The sequence below is a fragment of the Hyaena hyaena genome, unplaced genomic scaffold (genome assembly GCF_003009895.1).
Source record: "Hyaena hyaena isolate Hyena2069 unplaced genomic scaffold, ASM300989v1 scaffold_508, whole genome shotgun sequence".
Lineage (NCBI taxonomy): Eukaryota > Metazoa > Chordata > Mammalia > Carnivora > Hyaenidae > Hyaena > Hyaena hyaena.
Window position 1 is genome coordinate 1366508 of NW_024081139.1, and position 22853 is coordinate 1389360.

Below are 22853 nucleotides of genomic sequence, written 5' to 3' on the forward strand. Positions count from 1 at the left end.
CTTAACTGCTTATAAATTCAGATATTAAAAGTTTCCATTATCTCTGTAGAAAGAGTTGTTGGCCAAAAGTTCACATCACAAAGATCACCCAACTTGGATGGATGAACCAGTAAATTTTCAAAAATTTTTTGAAACACAAACACAGGTTTGGCCAACAAATTTTTATTTAACTGAACGAGAATCTTGAAATAAAGTATCATTCTATCACCATAATCTCAGAAGAAATTATGTGCCTTTAGCTTGAATAAAATTGGATTTAAGGAAAACTACCATTCTCTTTTGTTCTTTTTTGTCTCATTTCACCAAGGATGAGCAAAAACTTTTCTCTGGTGAAAGTTTAGAAACACTGCTTAAGGACATATGTAGATTAGGTTCAGAATAATTGATTATGGTAATTTTCTACCCTTGGGTCGAGGGAGTTACTCTTCCGTACAGTCAAAAACAAGGACTCTGGGCAACCACTGAGAAGAACTTTGCCAAGAGTGACTGGCTCTGCAAATTATGTAGCCCAACAGACCGATCTGTGTCCAGGATTAACACCGTATCATAAAATATCACAATCCACCATTTCAAAATCCAACTAAAATTATCTACGAAGAATTCTGAACTTCTCATGTAAAATGAAACAAGGAAAATAGTAAAAACCATTTTACACTTTTTCATTTGCCTAAATGCCTAATTTTTAAAAAGAAAAAAAAACATCTTAAGACTATTGTGAATGATGAATTACGGATGCCATGAGTAACACTAAAATTTTCTAAGAAACATTTTTTATATTTTTAGTATTTTCCTTTTATAAACTCGTTCTAAAAGCTACAGACATACCATAAACACCATAAATTAAGTCAAACACAAGTTGACATCATATATTTTACATAAGGCCTGGAGTATCCATAAAAAAAACATATGTAGTAAAAAGACTTCATTTTCTAAAAATCATAAACTACTATATTTCCAAGTCGGGCTTTTTAAATCCTTGCACTTAGAGAAAACCTACTTCTCTCATTTCCTAAGGACATGAGTTTTTCTATGTTGATGACAAAAGTACAGTTCTTGGAACTCAGACTCTATCCACACTAGAGCAGCCCATTTATCTGGCCTTGTCAGGAAATGAGGTGCTCCACAGAAATGATTTTTCCAAATAAGCATACCATGTTCAGTGCCAGATATTTTTTTTAATTTTAATAAGTCACTGAATCATTTTTTCTCATTTTACATAGTTGTTTTCCTTTTATCAACAGAAGATACTAAATCGGTGGTGGTGAAATTTTTCCTGAAAACTTCTCTAAGTGGTTTCCGCATTATACTGCACAAGACTGTGGTCTACATCTTCTCAGTTTCCTCATCTCCTTTAAAATCACATTATGAGACAGGGCCACTCTTGCTAGCATCCTGTGAAACTGGAAAATACCACACCACTTCACATGCAAAGAAAGTGAGGTTCTGATGGGTCAGGTAACTTGCAGAGATCACAGACCAGTGTGTGGCAGGAGCCTATTTATTCCAAAGCCTGTACTCCAATCATTAAGTTAAAATAAATAAGTAGATACACTTAAAACTTCAATTTCTAAAAGAGATATGAAATGAAGATCACTAGGGCTTGAGTGAGAGTCCACTAAAATGAGGTACATGGATAGAACTGCACTGAAAGAGGGTCAGAAAAACCGGGGCCTGGCAAGGTCACCATTAACCCTACAATTTATTTTGCAAGACTGGTGTTATGGGCTGAACTGTGTTCCCCCTTCCCAAAATTCACCCCAGAATGTGACCACCATTGGAGACAGGATCTTTACAGAGAGAATTAAATTAAATAAGGTCATAAATGTGGGCTCTATTCCCATATGACTTACATCCCTATGAGAAGGAGAAACTTGAACACAGATCATACAGAATGATGATGACATGAAGACACGGGGAAAGACTGCGGTCTACAAGCCCGGGAGAGAGGCTTCAGAAGAAATCACCCCGTACCCCTTGATCTCAGACTTCTAGCCTCCCAAACGGTGAGACAATACATTTCTGTTGTTCAAGCCCCCAAGTCTGTGGTAATTTATCATGGCTACAGCCCTAGCAAACTAACACGAAGGGGCTTTAAAAGACTCAGGATGCCCAGAGGTCTTCACCACCTCCTTTTGGATGAAATAGGCCTATGGTACGGAGGAGGGAACTTACCAGGCAGCAAAGCTAGAAACATGTGCACTATCATTTGCAGTGACGTACCTTGTCTACCTAGGTAAAGCCCCTCATTGTGCCACTGGGGGGAGAAACTCCCCTTGCTTTCTAACCTGTTTTATCACATCTACATCAGAAATCCCAGGAAATAAGGAGCTCCAGGCAGGTTCCACCAAGGCCAGCAGCTGAACACAGCTTACCATAAATTCCCTAATGCCTCACCTATTTTCCCTTCGTGTTGCTTTTAGTACAAATGAACAGTAAACAAACAAAGTCAGGAAGCATTTAAATAAATAGGAAATCTGTGTCACTATGATAATTTTCACCATCTCAACAACTGTAACACAAAGAGCCAGATTTGGAGATTATCCTGGACTTGAACCTCTGCCCGTATTCCAGACAGAGTAACTGAGCAGAGAGCAGGATATCTATCATGTAAAACACTGCCTCTCACAGGCATTGTGTCCCAGCTCTAAATGAAATGAAAGGAAACAGGTACACTCGGTCACCCCTGCATCTCCAGTCACAAGAAAACTGCTTGGGCAATGAGTTTGGTTTGAAGCAAGATCAGCGGTTAACTTCAAGTGACCATTTTAAACATGTAAATATAGTCTGTGTTTGAGAAGATGATTGGATACGGGGTTATATAGAAGCTAGGTAAGAAAAGCTAAAAGCACCTGTGCTTTGTGATGCTATAGTTAATAACCTTAAGCTAAATGAGATTAAATTTATGATCCCATTTAATCTTCTCAACAATCCAAGGAGGCAAGTAATTTTATTATCCGTGTTTTACAGGGGAGGAGACTGAGGCTAAAGAAGTTAAGTAAATTATAAAACTCATATATTAGTAAGGAGCAAAGCCAGAGTCTGAACCAAGATCTGACTAGAAAGCTCATGCTTTGTAAAAAAAAAAAAATGTTTCTTTCTTTCTTTCTTTTGAAAGAGAGATCATGAGGGAGGGGCAGAGAGAGAGAGAGAGAGAGAATCCCAAGCAGGCTCCATGCTGTCAGTGCACAGCCTGACACAGGGCTCAATCACATGAACTGTAAGATCATGACCTAAGCCAAAATCAAGAGTCAGATGCTTAACCGACTGAGCCACCCGGGCGCCCCGAAAGCTTATGTTCTCAATGATATACTGATGTTTAATTTCACAGTAAGAGCCATTATTAAAAAAAAATTAACTTTAAAAATAAAGACAGCCCTAAAGGTCATGAAAAATTATCTACTCAACTAAAACTTGAGTATTTATCAAGAAACTCTCAGAAAACTTCACAGTAGTGTAGCAACATGGCTTTTAAGAAATTCTTAAAAGATATGTGAAGCATGTGAAATGAAGGGGAAAATGGTACACACAGGAAGAAAAGAAGGGCATGGAGTCACTTAAGGTATTTCTCAGTAAAAAATTCCATCAATGGTAACTGAATCATAGGCTTCAGTTTTCAGCCCAAAGAAAATGACCAAAGCAAAAGCTTAACATTTGTTTTGAAAGTGTGCCATTGATTCCATACTCTCTGCCTTAGAAATTGTAGCACTTACCTCTCTCTGGAAAAAATTCCAAGCGTGAGTAAGCCACCGGTATCTAGGTAAGCCATAGTTTGTCATTCTGGCTTTCAAAGTGACCATGTCTGACCACTGTACTGGAACCTGGAGATAACAAATGAAATATCAACAGCTGGAACACACAAACATTCATGTATTCACAAGTACAATTGCTCACAAACTCATACACATAGTTGGGATGTACTGCAATTAACCGATGCTATTTTAAATTTATATTTGTGGTCTAAATTAAGCTCAAGCTTATTATCTACTTATTAAATGATTTCTATGTGTAGACGTTTGCAGTAAATGAGGAAGTTCTTTACATTAAACAAAGAAAAATAAGGAAAATCTTTTAATGCCAGTATCAAGCATTAGGAAGCCACAAAACAAGAGGTTTATTGTATATCCTACAGACCCAGCTGAAGAGCTCCTCATAACAAATGACCCCTGCCCAGAAAAGCCCTTTGATTTGATTTCAGAATGCTATGGAGTTGGTCTTTGAAGTGACTGCAGATTATAGAACTAAAATAAAGGGGTAAGAATTAAGAAGGGAAAGAATTCAGCTCAAGTCAAGCCTCACTCTGGATTAAGTGTGTAAATATCTTTCCAAACATCGGATTTTGGATGCATGCTAGAATTTTAGAAAGGCTACCTCTCAAATTAAAGCACTTTTTGTGCTTCTAGTCTCCAGTCACCGAGCGCCGTGTCCCTTAACAGGGTGTTTAATCATGACAGCTTCAGGTACACAACCCAACAGCTGGCCAGAAATCTAGTCAGTGTATCACGCGTGCTTTATGTACAATGCCAGGACAGAAACAGACACGTACGTGTCATAGTCTCACCACACATGTGGTATCATGTTTAGAATATGTAACTGGGAAACTGGACAAATATCCACATCCAATCAACGGGGTGATACAGACCAAACTTAGCCAAACAAGCTTGATGCTCACTCAAGGTTAGGGCTCTTTTGAAATCTTATTTTAAAAGACAGTAATATCAGTAGAAGCAGTTTCAAAATTCCTGACTGCAGAAATTCTTCATTGTTTTCCTTTGTTACTTTTCTTTTTTAATACTTGGAAATCCACATACAGAAGAAAACATGCCAGCACTTGGGCACACAACTTTGTTCCCCCCAAAATTGTCTGACCAGGTACACTTCATGTTCACATGGCTTCAAAAAAATTCAGGGAACTAAACCAAAATTCAGGCTACTCACTATAAATTATTATTTCATGTGCTTATGAACGTAATATAAATGGAAATAAAATAAATTCTCTAAAAATCATAATCTGAAACAGTTAATATTATTAATTTTTCTAGACAAAAAATGAATAGGAGGTGACTATGTATAAGCAACAGAAATAACAGGGAAATGGACTGATGTCAAATCTCTTGACTGGGTTATTAGAATAGTCTTATTTTAAATTTTATTTTACAAAATAAATATAAGTTGTTTCCCTCTTGTGACCACAATCAAGCTGAGACCAAACATGGCAAGAAACAGAGATCATTGAGGTTCTGGCACAAAATACTGTGATTTGGCCATAAAGGAAAACACACACTTACTGGCTCCTTGCATGGAACAGCTAAGAGCACAAAGCCCATTCTATGCAAAGGCCGGGTTCTGCAAAATTTGGCAGCTAATAAACTTTAATGGCACTTTTCATTCACACTGCTATTAGGGCAAAAGCAATAAAAAAATTCTGACAAACTTTTTTTCCAAAGTACCATTTTCCACATTTCACTTTTAAACAGCCCAAACAGCCTTTGCTCTATCCTGGTGACTCAGTGGGGAAGATTTATATAAGCAAACAGTGATGTACGCACTCGGCTGAAATGGTGGTGTGCATCCATTTAGAACCACTATGATACCAAGACAGTATGTGGGGACTGCCCCTTAATAGAATAGAAGAAAGGATCTTCTAGGATTAGATATATTAGAATCAAAACAATTCCTTTCAAATACCTTAAATTAATTCATTTCATATTTGTTATAATTTGGGAGACTTATCAAATATTAGTATGACATAAAAACCATACAAATCATTTTAAAATCCATAGAAAGCAAACTTATTTCTAAAATCCTTTAATTATCAAAAAGAACATGATCAAGAGCTGAGCTGATGGGTTCAGAAGTTAATTATAGGACTACTATCTATTGCTTGAATGCCATTTTATATATGTATTTTGTGAAAACAGAAAAAATTAGAAGAGAACATCTCTTTATCTATAAAGCATAGAAACTGAGTCTGGAACGAACTACTCTTTCATTTTCCTAAATATACAATGTTTCTAGGGATGGGGTGAAAATAGGATTCTCAAACACAGCAGAACATTCCTAATTTAATAGGGGATTTCATTTTGAATAAAGTGTTAAACTTTATCAAATTAGTTAGAACCTGCCCCTACTTTTCCATTTTTAATAGAAAAAAAAAAGTCATCATAAATTCTCTCTTCTCACTAAGAGTTGTCAGACAGGGGAAGCACGAGTGTTTTCAGAGGGGTTCAGACATGTGGCAGTGCCAAAGCATCGTTTCCATGCAAATTAGAGTATGCAAAGTGCCCATTAGTCTGTAATTACCGCTAAGGATTCAGAACAGTCTCACAGTACAGTAACAGATTCGCCACAGAAGCTTCAATAACTGTATCAATACCGAGACAACTTCCATTTTACTGCACAACTGCTGAAATGCCTCTCTGAAACAAGTACAAAATAATCTCTCTCTTCTTAAAAGCTCTTAGATTTTAAAATGTTGAGGGTTCACCTGGGGAACTTGTCACAAGCGCGAATGCCTGGTCCCTGCCCTTTCTCCCTCTGCTTTCCCCTCTATTCTGGCCTAATGCCCTGTAATGCGCATTTTAAAGAACTGCCCTGGGTGACTCCTGCTTTAGACGGTCCAAGGACTACTTGTTGAGAAACATCATCTTCCTGAAACAGAATTACTCCAAGATGCTCGCAGGGGAAAACTCTGGCCTGCCACCATGAAAACGGCCAGCAATCAGACATGCAGAGATGTTCAACCTCACTGGCAATAAATGCACCAATTTTCACCAACGAAGTGGGCAAACATTAAAAAAGTAATAATGCCTGGTGTGAGCAAGAGTGAAGGGCAAGTGATACACCAAGCAAGACTGGTAAAATCTTAAGACTGAGAAAGTCTTACCCTTGTTTATTGTCACATAGCTATACAAGTTTATTTCAATTGATAAAATGAAACAGGAAAAATGCTTAAGAGCTATCTTCATGTAGCCAAGTCTCAAACTAGCAGAGTGTTTCTAGGCTGAAGTAAACACACAACAACTCTTCAAGTACACTTCTTGAAGTGGAAGATGGCTCAGCTTGTTGCAAATGGAAGATGCACTTCCTAATCATCAGGGTACAGCTGTGGGGGACAGTTCCTGAGGCTTACATGTAGGTTTTCAAGCTCTCCCAGATCCTGCTGCAAACGCGAATCTTTCCTATTATACACTCAGAAGCTGGCAAAGTTATTTTAGAACGTATATTATTTCTGGTCTATTGTATCCACGTTTAAGCAACCTGTGGAATTAAAGACATACAGTACAGCATATAAAATATTACAAATTATGATTTGGAACTATGGTTTGGACACAGACAAGAAAATGTTAATTTTCAGAAGTCCTGAGACCATCATTGTTATCATCTGGTATAAACATTCAAATTAATAATCATGGGCCTAAATAACTCCAAAGTATAGGATCTAGAAGGCTGCACTAGATATTCTTCAGACTGTAACTATATCCCACTTTGAACTCACCATAATCTCCTGCTCGTACGTCCAAACACCGCAAGCCAGTTCCACACAGAAAATGACCAGCAAACTTCCAAAGTACTGTAGAAGAACAAACAATTAATGCTGTTAGGAGAGAGTCAAAACAAGATATGGTCATCAGAGACAAGCTAACTATTATTCAGCATTGTTAATCTGGTGGGCCAGAAAACAGAGGCACTTATTCAAGAAGCTCCCCCTGGAAAGATGTGAGAAATGTCAGCAAATTTAGAGAAATATGCAGACAACATTCAGCAACTCACCTACATGGGCTGTTTCTCCAGTGCTCTATTTTATCAAGTACTTTCATGATGCATTCACTCAAACACCTTGTGAAATGGATAGGACTGCCTCATTTTATATATGAAAAAGTCGCTGCAGAAAGTAGACCGTGCGATCTGCTCAAGAATGTGTGCAGTGAATTCCGGAGGGCTAGACCCTCGCGGCTGTGTCTTTATGCCGCACCTCGACACCTCTCCCACTGGTGGAGGTACCTTTGCAGAAATAAATAGTAAAAGTGTGAGAAAGAAAGGGCTCTCGGAAAGTTCTCTTCGCTAAATTCCAGCAGAAATAAAACAACACCACTGCTTTCTGCATCTTCCATTCCTTTTATGTCACTGGGTCAGCGTGGGGGTCCCCGCTAGTGATGATTAGTGATTAACCCCGTTACTGGAATGGCATTTCCCTTAAGGGCAGGAAATTTACTGTGCTCCTTGTTACAAAGCGGGTGCTCAATAAAGATTTGTTACATAATAGAATAAATGAAAACAAAGTGGACTGAAATCACTGTAAGAGACTGGGAGCTGCCTTGGACTGGGTGAACTTTAGGAAGGGGATTTTTAAGATGAGTCAGTAATGACAAGAAGAAGGCAATGCTGATAAGATTTGGGGAAAAGCAATCCAGGAAAGGGAAATATCGAGTGCAAGGCCACCTATCTGAGCAAGGTAATTAGTTAAGAACTCCTTGGCAACTGGAGCACAGAAGGGGGCAGGGTGGGTCCAGGGAGTGTGAGTAGATGAGGAGGAGTATAAAGGGGCAGATCTTCGAGGGCAGTAAAAAGGATTTTGGCTTTTATTCAAAGTGTAATCAAAATCCAGCAGCATGTGACATGATCTGACGTACATTATAAAAACATAATGCTGGCTGTTTTTAAAAAAACAACCTGCAGGAAAGCAAAGGTGTGACAATAAAAAAATTGCTAAATAAAAAATTGCTGAACTAGGATGGTAGCAGGGAAATGAACTGATATAGAATTGTGAGCCATCAAAACTTGAACATCGAGTCTCTTTGCTCATCATTTTTGCCAAGAAAGGGGAGGAGGAAATAAGAAATCTAGAAAATTGAGCTGATTTTCTACTACTTCCAGGATATATCCCTATGATTTAAAGACATCAATCACTGTTATTAGTTTTAATTTGTTTCTTTCATATAAAAAAACAAAGAATATATAGCTGCATAATCTCATAGATAATAACATGGCTTGAAAATAAAAATTGGTTCAAAAGATTAAGTGACATTTTCTTAAGGGCACTCCATTTTATAAGCACTTTTATTTTCAATATATGCAGTACTCCTGGTCAGCATCAATCTACTCAAATCTCATTGCCTTACTTTAAAGATTTTAGCCTTAAAATGATGATCAGTAGAATGTTTGTGAGCACTCAGTACTTTAAGTCAGTCTTTTTCCAAACTCTCTTTAATGGCTTAAGAGATTTCTAGACATGAACAAAACCACATTTCCCCCTTATGTTACAAGAGCAAATATTCAATAATGTATGCCACGTCAATTTTTTCCCCTACATTTGAGAAGAAACTGCAAGAGAGTAAGACTCCAGAGAAAAATAACAGCATGGGATATTTTTGTTTTCTCACATCCCTAATCCAAATTCTTTTCAAAACTGATGTTTGGTTACAATGAAGACCAAAGCAGTCCCGAAAATCAAGACATCTCTGAAATAAAACATAGACATGGCCGCTGTTGCTGGTCAGGAGATAACCTTACTTTGCCTTGAGGATCACCAGGCAGATTGCTGGTCAGGAGATAACCTTACTTTGCCTTGAGGATCACCAGGCAGATTTCTGGATTGATTTTATATCCTGTTAAATCCCACTTGAGTCACTTCTCTTGTTTCTTGCCTCCTGGAGTCAGTAGCCAGTTTACAATGTCTGTGCTGCACCAGCAGAAGGGCCCCCAAGCCAAGAACCCAGGGCAAAGTGCCCGGGCGTAAGCGATACTTGCAGTACCTGAGTAACTCTGCCAGGCCTATGGATCCAAATAGTGCAGTACCTACTCGCATGGCAGCACCTCTGATTTCTCATGGTGAGCTTTGCAGTGGGCTCGCAGAATCATGATCTAAGCGTCCCCAGGACTGCATAAATGGAGCCTATACAACTAAAACAATCGCTTATTAAAAACTCAAAACTGGGATTACCCATCATGGGAAGGAAGACATCCTCATAAATTGGACACTCCTTTAACTCTGGGAAAACTCAAAAATTATTTTATTTTTGCAGATTTCCAATGATGTCATTGGATGCAAGTTCTTTCATATAAAACAATACTTCTGTCTTTATTCCACTTATACTTGGGAGCACAGATTTTTTTCACCTTCAGATTGAAAATATACATTTCATCAACATTGTAAAACCTTCTTGAACTAAATAAATCTAAAATTTAATTCAAATTATACGCATATATATAATGTATATGTATTTTTTACAAACAATGCTGCAGCCTTATGATCAGATGCATGCCTCTGCTTTGTGGTCATTGTATTGGCCTCACACATCTGGTCTTCTAATTCCAAGGAAAATGTTACCTGCCAAATCCATTGTGAACACAGTTTACAGAGATCAACCCCATTTACCCCAACTTTTTCTGTTTCAGTGAGCTCTGAGTCTCAGATGGTCATCCTCAGATTGACTACTGTCCAAAGAATCCCTCTGCCAGTATTTTGTTTAAGGGCTGGATCTGAGTGAGGCATCTGCTAATCTGTAGTTGCAAGAGAACAGAGCTACTAGAGAGTAAAGCAATGGCTCCCACTGCCCTTTGCTATGGTATGAAGTGCACATACATAACACATTTCACTGAAAAGCCATCCATTGTCCTTGGCAGTACTGGGGACATGTGCACATCTCCCCTGAAGGTGTTAGCTTGTGTCTCCCGCGCTTCTACTTTCCCCCTGCACACACCTGGGTGAGATGGTCTGTGCCAATCTAGTCTGCACAGCAACCTGCCCCTCTCATCTCTTTCCTCAAACTCGGGAAGACCTCAGAATTTGGACTCAGAAGCCTGAAGTTCAAACCCAGCTCTGAACACACTCTGTGACCTCTGGCAAATCATTAAACTGGCCCAGCTTCAGTTTACTCATCTGTATGACTAAGGTGAAAATGAAGCTTTATTCGCTATTCTCATCAAGGTTGATGGGAAGGTGGTTTGAAAAATGCTTTTAATTTTAAATTTGCAAAACACTATACAAATGCTATTCTGAATCAGTGTGTGAAATGCAATCCAAAATTAACCTTTCCTTCCTTGCCATAGAGAGTGTGCATTCCCTGCAACATGACATGGTTTTTTCCTCGTTCTCTGCATTCCCTGCAACATGACACGGTTTTTTCCTCGTTCTCCAGCATTTCCTCTCTGTTCTTTACTACTTTACTCTACTCCTTCCCTCCATGTATGGCACAGCTCCTCCTGCTGTCCCTCAGGCTTCACAGGCTTTGGCTTTTAAACCGGTGGCTGCTCCACACATAGGTTACAGTGCTCATTAACTACCTGAGTATCGGTTCTGCCTGGCAGGGATCTTGTTTGTTTGTTTGTTTAAGTTTATTTATTTTGAAAGAGAGAGAGAGAGAGCATAAGCAGGTGAGGGACAGAGACAGAGGGTAGGAGAGAATCTCAAGCAGGCCCCACACTGTCAGCAAGGAGTCCAACACAGGCTCGAACCCACAAACCCTCAGATCATGACCTGAGCCGAAACCAAAAGTCAGACGCTTGATGGACTGAGTCACCCAAGTGCCCCTGGCAGGGACCTTGTGCTTAAACATTACTCTATGCCCAGTAACTAATTAGTACCTGTCACACAGCAAATCATCAATTAATGTTCAGTGGAAATAGTAATCGATTTACCAACTAAAAAGACCTATTTCAGATTTCCTTGAGATTCTCTAATTCAAATTGAGTTTCCTGTTGACATCTGACTCCCTTTGACCTCTGCTTACACACCTAAAGAAATTTTAAATATTGCCTTTCAGTTTTACTATTGTCTTTTTTGTGGATTATTCTATGATAACCCAGTGTGCCTTTAAACATATGAGATGATTTATTGAAGCTAAAGGAAAGGATCTTTCCTCAGCTACCAACAACTAAACATTTTCAACAAATGAAGAAGGTGAAACTGTGTGTGTATACAAAAAACCCAGAATGTGATTATTTGCATGACAAATTATTTTATTTGCTTAAAAAATGATTCAGGACAGAGTTCCTTTAAATAGCTAAGTTCTTCTACTACAACTAAACCAAAATTTTTGTTCTATGGATAAGCTTTATCTCTAAGCATATGTTTAAGAAAAAAAAACTGCATCAAATAAGGCAAGCAGACAAGAGGAAATACACTCCCAAAATATGCAATTAATTAGTGATTTTTTTTTTTTTTTTTTACCAAATCTCTCAAGCAGATGGTAATTACCGTCAGTTAAGAACTGAGAGCCCTCCCTGGGTTAGATAAGAGAAGATCAAATAAAACACTGTATGTGAAATTGCTTTGTTGATTCTTTTTAAACGAGACAAGTGAGAAGAACATGGGATATGAAATAAAATACACTTGGTTTCCATATTCTGGCTCATATACTTATCAGTTGGATGAATGTGGGCAAACAACTAAGCCTCAGTTTCCTCATTTGTAAAATGAGAATGTAAAAAATAACCTTGTGGTGTTGTGCTAAGGACTCAATCAGGTACCATGTTCTTGGGTAGTAAACACTCCCTAAATAGCAGCTATTAGTAACCATATTATAGCACCTAGTAAAGTATAAACTCAAGTGAGGACAAGATGTATTATTTTGGCTTAAATACTTAGCATACTGACTAGCATAGTGCAGACACTCAAGGCCTATTTCTTGAGTGGGTGTGTCAGGACCAGAGGAGGATGTGAGTAACATGGTTCATTTCCTTCCATCAGTGGCACTCCCGTGAAAGGACGTCTCATCCCACAGGTTATTTGCCACAATCTTTTCTGAAATCCCTACCTAGTGAGAATATAGCTGGTATTTTTCCAAACATCTTTATTAGGAAGCTAAGGAGGAAATAGTGGGTGGGGAACCCAACTTCTTTGTAAAAAAGGACTGAAATCAGGTTGTTATTTTAAACTGACGTTGGCCACAATGCGGCACGAATGGCACGGGGGCTAACTACCCCCTCTGCCCACTGGAAGTATGTGAGGAGGAAGAGAAGGACATGAAATCCCACCTTCCTATGTAAGCCCTTGGTGACTTGTAGGTAAATGCATCCCCCAACAGAAACAAAGGGGATTTATTCCCCACTATTAAAGGTGATTTCATCTTGTTATATGTATACAGACAAACTAGTAAAATCTTAAGGAGGTCCTTTCTTAAAGAAACACTTATTTATAAAAATGATTTGGTTCCCTGATACCATCCATCCCAAGATTTCCTCCTAAAGAAAGCAGATTAATAAATACATGTCCCTACCCCTTCTCCCTCCTGAAGTTTCACTAAAAAAAGGGGGGAAGGGGGCATTAAAAAAAAAAAAAAAGGTATATGCCCAGAGGTAAAGGAAAAGGAGACAGCAGCAAGTATAGTTTGGAAATGCACAAATTTATCAGCAGTCCCCGCAAAACCTGAGTCTTAACCACTAGTGAGGAAAGTTGAAAACAACACGGTCCCCAAATGCTCAGGTGTTGGCAGCTGGGATACCTCTGAGAGTGCATGAAGGCAGGGTTAAAAGAACGACTTGTTGCAAGCCTGTTTAGGAAGAAGTGAGATGCCTCAGGTCCAATTTCCCCCCACCAGGTAGCTGGGTGACTACACAGCCCACCCATACAGAAGTTGGGGATATCGATTCAATGGCGACAGTAAAACAGAGTGTCAGGACTGGGGACACTGGACACAGTAGAGGATAAAGTACTGTACTAAAAAAGAGAATTGGGGACCCAGCAGAATGGCTCCCATAAAGAAGGGAGGCGAGAAGAAGGGCCTTTCTGCCATCAACAAGGTAGTGACCAGAGAATACACCAACATTCACAAGTGCATCCATGGAGTAGGGTTCAAGAAGCGTGCCCCTCGGGCACTCAAAGAGACCCGGAAGTTTGCTATGAAGGCAATCGGAACCTCAGATGTACGCACCAACACCAGGCTCAACAAAGCTGTCTGGGCCAAAGGAATAAGGAATGTTCCATACCATATCCATGTGTGGTTGTCCAGGAAACGTAACGAGGATGAAGATTCACAAAATAAGCTCTATACGTTGGTGACCTACGTACCTGTCACCACTTTCAAAAATCTACAGACCGTTAATGTAGATTAGAACTAATTGCTGATTGTCAAATAAAGGTATTTCTGCCTTTAAAAAATAAAAAAGAGAATTGAAATTCAAATTTACATACCTTTTCCACAAACGTTCAAAACTCCAATGGAACCAATTCTAGGGAAAAATTGATTTCTAACTATAATTCCAATCAAAATTATCATGAAAATGCAAATAAACCCAATTTTAGCCATACGGGCTTCAAAAAATTTATCTCCTCTATATGCTTCTTCAGCAAATGACTGAAAGATGTGCTTCCTAAAATGAGAGACTAAACAGAAAAAGACAATGATTTGCACTCCAAAAAACAAGGGATCTAAGATAAGAAAGAGGCAAAGGAAATCCCAGAATGGTAGTAAAGGAATAGTCCATGATGACAAGAGCTACAGTGCACCTAGACTGGAGCAGGTCTAGAATGTTTTGAGAGAGATTTCTTTTTAAAAAATTGATAGAATGCCCCAAATATTTGGACATATAAAGAGAACAGTTACACCAGAGGGAGTTTAGAGTTGAATTACACAGAAATACATAGAAAATAGAATTATTAATTCCAAGAAAACAAAGTACTATTCCAGAAAGAAAAATTAAACCCAGTACTTTTCCTGGCCTAGCTGTGAATAGTATTTCCATAGTCATAATCCTAAGCAATCCTAATCTATCCGGAGTTACGACTTGTCCATGTTGAGGTGTGATAGGAAGTATGCATGAAAGGTTGGGGCATTAGGGCAGGAAAGGGAGTTGTCCATTTTAATAAGTTCTTCATGGGGCACCTGGGTGGCTCAGTCGGTTAAGTGTCTGACTTCGGCTCAGGTCATGATCTCATGGTTCATGGGTTCGAGCCCCGCGTGGGGCTCTGTGCTGACAGCTAGCTCAGAGCCTGGAGCCTGTTTCAGATTGTGTGTCTCCCTCTCTCTCTGACCCTCTCCTGCTCACGCTGTCTCTCTCTCTCTCAGAAATAAATAAAACATTAAAAAAAAAAAGTTCTTCATCATAAGAAGTCAATGGGTAGTACTTACAGCTAAAAATGTTTTAAAAATGAGAATGTACATAAATGAGATTTAGAGATGGGGAAGCAAATTCCAAGGGAATCTGCAAAAACAAAATTGAAAGCGGCTGCCTCTTATGGGTAGAAAATGGTGTAAGACTACTATTTCTCATAGTAAGGCCTTGAAAATGAAATTAACTGTAAATTATGTGCATGAAGCACTATGATAAAAGTAAAAGCAAAATTAAAACAAACAATAGTCTGCCCAAAGCCTTGACACCAAAGAGAAGAAGGTTGGAGATGAGATTATCTATGTTTTACATAGAAAATATTATTCAAACAGGCTGTAAATTTTAAGTGGTCCAATTATACTTCACGGTTACTGAAACTAAGGGGGGTGGGTGGCAAATGGAAACTTCATGCTCAGGTGCTGACATCTTTTTGCTCAATGAAACTTCAGTAGCTTAAAATAGGAGTGCTATAACAAAATACAAAAGTATATACTTAAATGTGATTTATAGACCCAACCCCGGGTCTCTCTGTATCACTGGATCCTGTTTGGCAATTCGGATCTCTCCTGCAACACTGCTCAATAAAACCACACATACAGTCTTTTCAAGTCAGTTTGAGCTGGATTATTTTCCATGATATTCCATTTCAGTCAAAAAATTATGAAGCTTAGAATTCTATTTAATGGACAAATTTCATGCAATGAGAGGGATCTGGCTTTAGTTAACTTGCTAGAGAGATATACATTTTTGTATACTCAAGTAATGTGAGTATATACCATTATAAGTGTGCAAAAGTATATTAAATGTGTGTAAACAATCAACTATACTAATATAACTATGTAAATATGCGTATGTGAATGCATACACACACACACACACACATGCATGCACAAATGATTTACTGTGCCAGAGATTTACATGCTATATAATTTATATAATTATAATTATATACCATATAATTATATAATGCTAAACTATATAACTTACTCCTCAAAAAATATTACAAAAGCATCATTATCTCTATTTTTAAAAAGGGAAAATGGAGGTGGGCACATTCATCCATAAGTGAGAGGCACTAGAACAATAAGTTTCTCAGAGCTCAGGTTTTGAAGTCAAACATCCTAGATCAGATCCCAGCTTTACCACTTAATAGTTGGGCAAATCACTTTTCTATGTCTCAATGTCCTCATCTGTAAAATGAGGATAACAATAGTGCAACCTCATGGTGTGGTTGGGAGAATTTACACATAATACTAGCTGGCACATAGCATGTAGTATATTAGGGATGGCGGTGATGGTGTTAGCAGTGTCTCGCAATCCACCATCTATAGACCTGCAACTTCTGGACATACATGCACACAAGGGCATGATCACACATGTTTATACAAAACCTTTCTTATCTTTGAACTGATGGGGAATGACCTACAAACCTTATGTTCCCATCTTCGACCTTTCCTAGTTGGAAAGAAAAGACTGCCAATAATATCAAAATTTTAAAGATGGCAAGAAATGTCCTTTTTCTTTCCATCTACAATGGCTAAAGGTACAAAAGCTGTTTTAATTGCTATGTAAAATCCTTGACAAGTTATATCAAAAATTCCATCTTTTCTTTTTATGTTTTGAACTTTTCATTAGGTCAGTCAGATCAGCTTCTTTCCAGTAGTAAAATTAATTTTTATTCTTACTCACATTTTACAATCTTATAATGAAGTCTGGTGTCATGTAGCCAATGAGTGCTTAACTGTTCATTAAATGGAACTTTTATGAAAGCACTAATAAATGAAAGTGATTTTTACACCTTTAATTCTTTACTGTTAATAATCAATAATAATAAAATTTCTAATAGTATTTATTTTTGTATAAAATGTCAACTAATTGTCACTTTTGGGAAAATAGAGTAATGTTTAAATTTTCACTTCCAGCTTTTATCGGTCTAATGAAAACATAAAAACAATCAATGTATTGAGTGTTTAAATTTGGAGAGTATTAAATTTTATTTTATTTTATTCTAACGTTTATTTTTTTGAGAGACAGAGCATGAGTGGGGGAGGGGCAGAGAGAGAGGGAGACACAGAACCCAAAGCAGCTCCAGTCTCCGAGCTGTCAGCACAGAGCCTGACAAGGGGCGCAGACCCACAAACTGTGACACCATGACCTGAGCCAAAGTCCGCGCTCAACCAACTGAGCCACCCAGGCGCTCCTGGGAGTATTAAATTTTATAATCAGTTGAGAAACAGAGGAAAAAATATTTTTGAATATTAAGAGCGTCTTATAGAAAATATATTCTATCACTACAAAACTTCTACCTTCATTCCTTCCAGCTTTAGAGAGAGAAGACTATGAGGTATATAGTATCTAAAGGAAACAAAAGGCCCTATATCCAACCTACCACAAATAAACCAGGCACTTCTTTTCCAAACTGTTGTTCTATATAAATGCCATTGGAAAATAATTTTTACGTTAAAACAAAATTGTAATATTTTCCTTGAACACTTTCATATAAGTTTCTCTGTGCAAGCGAGCAGATAACCAGCCAAGTACCGCAGAACACTGTCAGTAAGAATATATTTCACTGAGAGAAAAGTACGAATTATAAACAAGGTAAAATTTATTTTAACCTGCTACTCTCTTAATTTATAACTAAAAAAATGTATAACTAAAAACTCAGGCTGTTTTATCATAAAAAGTATTCAAAATATTGAAAACCATAAAAGTCAGATTTGCTTATCTTGGAAAATTAGTACAACCTGAGATTCACCTCCCTGCAAATGAAAACCATTTCAAAATATAACATACTTTACTGGACATTTTAACATTTTTAAAACACGGTGCCTTCGGACTCCTATCTACATGTTACATATCCAGCACTTTTAATAAACAAAAAGTTTGATTAAAAGCCTGCATTCATGAAATGATAAATGATAAACTCCAGTCTCTACCCTGTCAAATACTAAACTCTGCAAGCTTTCAGTGCTAAGTATCTCTATGTCAGTTGTTTATTTTTCCTTTCCTGGTGATTGGAGGTTTAAAAATATTATATTACTTATAGTTAGTAAATAAGAGAATTCCAGTGCCAAATATTTATACAAGATAATGGAACGGCCGACATTTTGTTAAGAATCCACTGGGACTAAGCTACTAACAGTCCAAGAGTACTTGCTGCTTAAAATATACACCCACACAAAGCTGCTGTGTTAGCCGGGTCTCAAAACGATGTCAGAGGCTTGGTACTTTCTGACGGCCAATTATTCACCATGTTTTATGTCTCTTTACAAATTATTCAAAGCAAAGGCAACATTAAACATCCTTTCTTTTAAGAATCACAAATGGAATGAGATCAGCCTAATTTAGGAAAAAGCCAGAACTATAAACCAATTTTTGAAGAAACCCAATCTTGTAACTCCTGAGCCCATACAGAAATTCAGGGTAAAGTAAGAAACTATAGGAACGACATGGTCCTTTCTTCATGCTTATGTGTGAATAAATACAGAATATTTCTAATAGCACATCATAATTTACGCTCCCTTTTAATTTTATTTGTCCGGTAATTGCTGAGCTAATTTCTTTATCAAGGATGTTGGTGAAGTTCAAATTAGTATGTGTTTGCTTCACGAGCTGTTCAAACTATTTGAGAAATGGGTTACACCAGAATCTGAGGGACTTGGCCAAGGGCTATGAGTTCTCAGGGTCAATGATCTATATCATGAGAAGTAAAGCATTAAGGGTGAGGCAATAAAGCAGCTGGACACGCTAGACAGGTTACCACATATATAGCTTCTGTTGCTTTGTAAGCCAGGTCAGCTAAAGTCCGCCTGCTCAGGCCTATCTCTCCAAAGATTTACGGGGTGTTACTGGTCTCTGAAGAGGCTATCTTTACATATAATTGGGCCCTTCCTCAGAATTTGAGACAGGGGTTCCCACCCCCAGACCTGGGCGGAAAGTGCAAACAGGAAGGAGCTTGAGAAATATTCTAAGCAACAATATCCAAAATAATGCCAGATTTGATTCCCATCCAGATTGTGCTTCTCACTCAGACCCATTCAAATGTGGTCAGATCCCTCCTAAACATGTGAGAGGCAGGAGTTCATTATCACAGGCACTTTTATGAAAACATCTTTTACAGGTTAAGAAATAGGAAAATTTTAAAAGAAGATGTTTTATTGGGCAGGAAGAGAATTTATCCTCTAATACCAGTCAGTAACTTTTGAACCTATTTGTAACTCTATATCTGTGAAAGTTATCATCTTATAAATCACATTCTTTTAATTATTTGACGTTTATTTTCAGACAAGATATGCACTTTAACCTATTTTTGTATATTCTCCAGAACACCACAAACCCTATTTCCTAAAAAGAATATTAAAATAAAATGTTTCCTTTAATTGTACAAAGCTACACATACAACATTTATTGTAAGAATAGAGGTTGATTCTTTTTTTTCTTGTTTTGATAAATCTATTCAAGCAAAAACACATTTTTCCTAAGTCAAAAATATACCTTCTTCCTTAAAAGAAGAAAGTATATGAACATAACTAAATTCAGAGTCATGCTTAATGTTCAGAAAATCATGTGTGAATAACGATAAAATCATTAAATTCTCACCAAAGTTGTTCAAACATCAATAATTCAGCCTCCTTGATAGAAGGTATCGTGTAAATTAAATAGCATGAATTACAGAACTATTTTAAAGAAATGCACCCTTATCACAACAAATATTTGAGCTGTACCAGTGTTGAAAAGTAGAGATCCTCCAAGACCTGCTTTTAACAACAGACCAGCAATCATTTGAATGGAGTATATCCATTATCTACAGGGAAATGCTTCTAACACGCTTGAAAAGTTTATTCTCAAACAAGTTAAGCAGTTCTACGACAATCCTCTGACACCAGTCAGTTATTTATGGAACCGTTCCCCCCCCCCCCCCCCCCCCCCCCAGGCTGGAAAATTGCTGTAGCACTTCAAAGAACTACTGTTCTCACCTTTCCACAAGAGTCCTTGAACCTGGCTTGTCTCCCTAAGGGAACCTTAGCCCCGCACCCAGTTTCCTAGTGCCTATTTTAACCTGATAAACATATTTTTGCTATGACACCTGAACTAAATACATCCAGATTCACAGAATTTTTCTTTATAATATACATCTGAAAAGAAAATTCTAAGATATTAAACTTCCCCACCTGAGTACCTTTATTTCTTCATCGGTAAAGGCACATTGTTAGGATACAATTTTCTGCCATTCTCTCTTGTATCATTATAAAAGGCTCATCATTTAAAAATGTGAGCTCCCTTATCCCATAGTGGCAAAACTAGGTAGGTATTTTCTCCAGGGTAAATGAGCAGAAAGCCCAGAAGCATGCAAGAAAGGACACTGCTACCGGCGTTAGGTGGCAAAAGGTAGATCACATGACTCTTGGGCTCAGAGAACTTTCAACTGCAAAGTAGGTACACATAACATTCAAGACTCTTCATCATGTGGCTAAAGCTCACAAGGCAAGGCCACCTGTCTGCCCTGCATATCTGGCCCACATTTACCATATGATGACACATGCCCTTCTGCACATACACCAGGAGCTTCCAAATGTTTTACTACAATTGCTCTATCCACCAGCCTTTCCGGTCCCCCAGAGTACCTTCTCCCGGAGCCAGGACCTTTCTGTAAGCCACCTCCCACCTCTGTCTGCCCTTCAGCTCCAGCACCATTTCCCGTCCTGTATTAAACGGTCTCAGCAGAACAAGGCTATTGTTCCTTAGAGCTCTTTTTTTTTCTTTTACAAAGATCATTATTTTATTTTATTTAGAAATAGTTTATTGTCAAGTTGGTTTCCATATATGAGCCTTAGAGCTCTTTTAAAAAGCACTTTAGTAACACAAAGAGAAAACTTACAGAATTAAAATATTTTAATTATAAAAGGCAAATGTCTCATGGCCTCACTAAAAGTTCAGCCCATGCCTTCAACTCCGTTTGTAAACCCTGTGAAGTACCTGAAATCTGAAAATATTTTAAATGTTTGTTTCCTAGAAAAGACACTGAAAAAAATCATATTTTTACTTAATGAAAAATAACTGTTACACTGGCAAGTATCATTTCATAAATCCTTTCTTCTTAAGGATGATATTTCTAAAATGTTTAATAGCTGTGATCATTGTGAGGAAATGTGTAGTTTCAAAATGTTAAAGTTTTAAAACTAAAAGAACAGTAATCTAAAGAAAATTCAGGGGTAACCACTTATTTTAGAATGACTCAGATATATTGCGCAACAGAAATACTGAGTGATACAACAGTACTTACACATTTCAAATAAAATTTAAATGAATGTTTGTCATGTGAGCTGAGAAGATTCATCTTAATCTGAGCCCATAACCAGGACCCGTTATCACCCTTTATCTGAAAAAAGAGAGAATTCTATGGATCACAAAGTGTTTCAAATTTATGAAATTTCATGGAAAAAACTAATTTATAAGCTATTATTGCATTATTAACTTCATGAGACACTGCATATAAAGTAAATATTAACCATCATTTTTCTAAAAAGTTTATCTGAAAGCTATTTTCCTCAGGAGCTGAAATGACTTAATTCTCTCATCTTTTACATGTGTCATTTGCCCTCTTGTTTGAACTCTACTTCGAGGGACACCCCTTCCTGAGTCAGTCGTACAGCTATACGATTTCAAATGAATGCCTACTGTTTAGCATTTGCCAAAGGAAGCCAACAGACTGACAATGTGGAAGCAGAGGACAAAGCAAAACCATAGCACAATTGCTGAATTCACCTCAAGGGAGCATTTGCCGCACCGGTAACAGGCATTCACAGCTAGAACGGACCTTTCAATAGAATAGCACGTTCTGCCAGAGAAATACCTGGCTTTAAACACTGCACAGACTAAAGGCGTTCACCAAATTAATGGATATAGATTTATGTGGCTAATATTTAACCAAAGCTATCTCAAATGTATATATTAGCAAACAATAGACAACAAAGTTTAAAATGTTTACTATGACAGAGGACACTTAAATTATGCAAAGGTCAAAAATATAAAAACTTGAACTATTCACACTTCAAACCCCAATGTAAGCAGAAAGTCCAACGAGCACTCAAAATCCTGTCACAAAGACCCAACACTAAAGGCATGAATATCACACAATTGTCCCTGGTCCCTGTCTTGGACACATTTACATTTGAAGACATCTGCTTATGTACTCTTCTGGGGCATAATTAGAAGCAGTCAAACCAACATCACTTAAGACACTGAAGAGGTCACGGAACTCTGTGCTGGGCTTTTGTGGATACGAAAGCAAGTTGTACTGAGCCTCTGAATCCAGAAATGCCTACATCATCTTCAGTTTCCTCTCAAGACCTGAGACTCTTTGTGAGTTTAACAACTTAGTTTGAAAACTATAGCTTTTAAAGAGCTCTAGTTGAAAGGTCAAAATAATATGCCAGTATTGCAGAGATGTGTTTTGATCATATGAAAAGTACATCAATGTAGAGTAATACCTCATTTCCTGATGTCAAGTAATACAAATATTACTATCATGTATAATTCTTTATTCATAATTCAATTTCAGCAAGGTCTCCTAATTCATCCACCTTCCATCCAGTCCCCAAAGTCTTAGTTCAGACCCCAGCCATCGCTTTGAAGACTACTGTGTAATCACTAACAGGACTTCCCAGCGCCTCCAGCCCCAAGTGCTACAAAAATCCATTGGCTCTTCATAGCCCAAGGGACATGAGACTCTCCTACAAAGACCTTCACAACTGGATTACCTCATGTGTTTTTCTCAGTGCACTAACACAACAGCCACACAA

At 37.8% G+C, this 22853-nt stretch overlaps 2 protein-coding genes across 3 annotated transcripts in view; one reads left to right on the forward strand and one right to left on the reverse strand.

Annotated features, from left to right (window-relative positions):
* Window positions 1–22853, reverse strand: part of TSPAN12 (tetraspanin 12) — a 64526-nt gene that overhangs the window by 20631 nt on the left and 21042 nt on the right. For both annotated transcript variants that reach the window (XM_039255013.1, XM_039255014.1), the window contains exons 5-6: window positions 7496–7570; window positions 3711–3818 (exon numbers count right to left, since the gene is read on the reverse strand). In XM_039255013.1, the coding sequence (XP_039110944.1) occupies window positions 3711–3818; window positions 7496–7570 (183 nt within the window). The remainder of the gene's footprint in view (window positions 1–3710; window positions 3819–7495; window positions 7571–22853) is intronic.
* Window positions 13687–14098, forward strand: LOC120247203 (60S ribosomal protein L31-like). The gene has a single exon (XM_039255015.1). It carries the CDS (start codon window positions 13687–13689, stop codon window positions 14050–14052), a length of 366 nt encoding a protein of 121 aa, XP_039110946.1. The 3' UTR covers window positions 14053–14098.

What these genes read in the sequence shown, in the direction of transcription:
- LOC120247203 (XM_039255015.1), top strand. Translation starts at nt 13,687, where the DNA reads ATGGCTCCCATAAAGAAGGGAGGCGAGAAGAAGGGCCTTTCTGCCATC.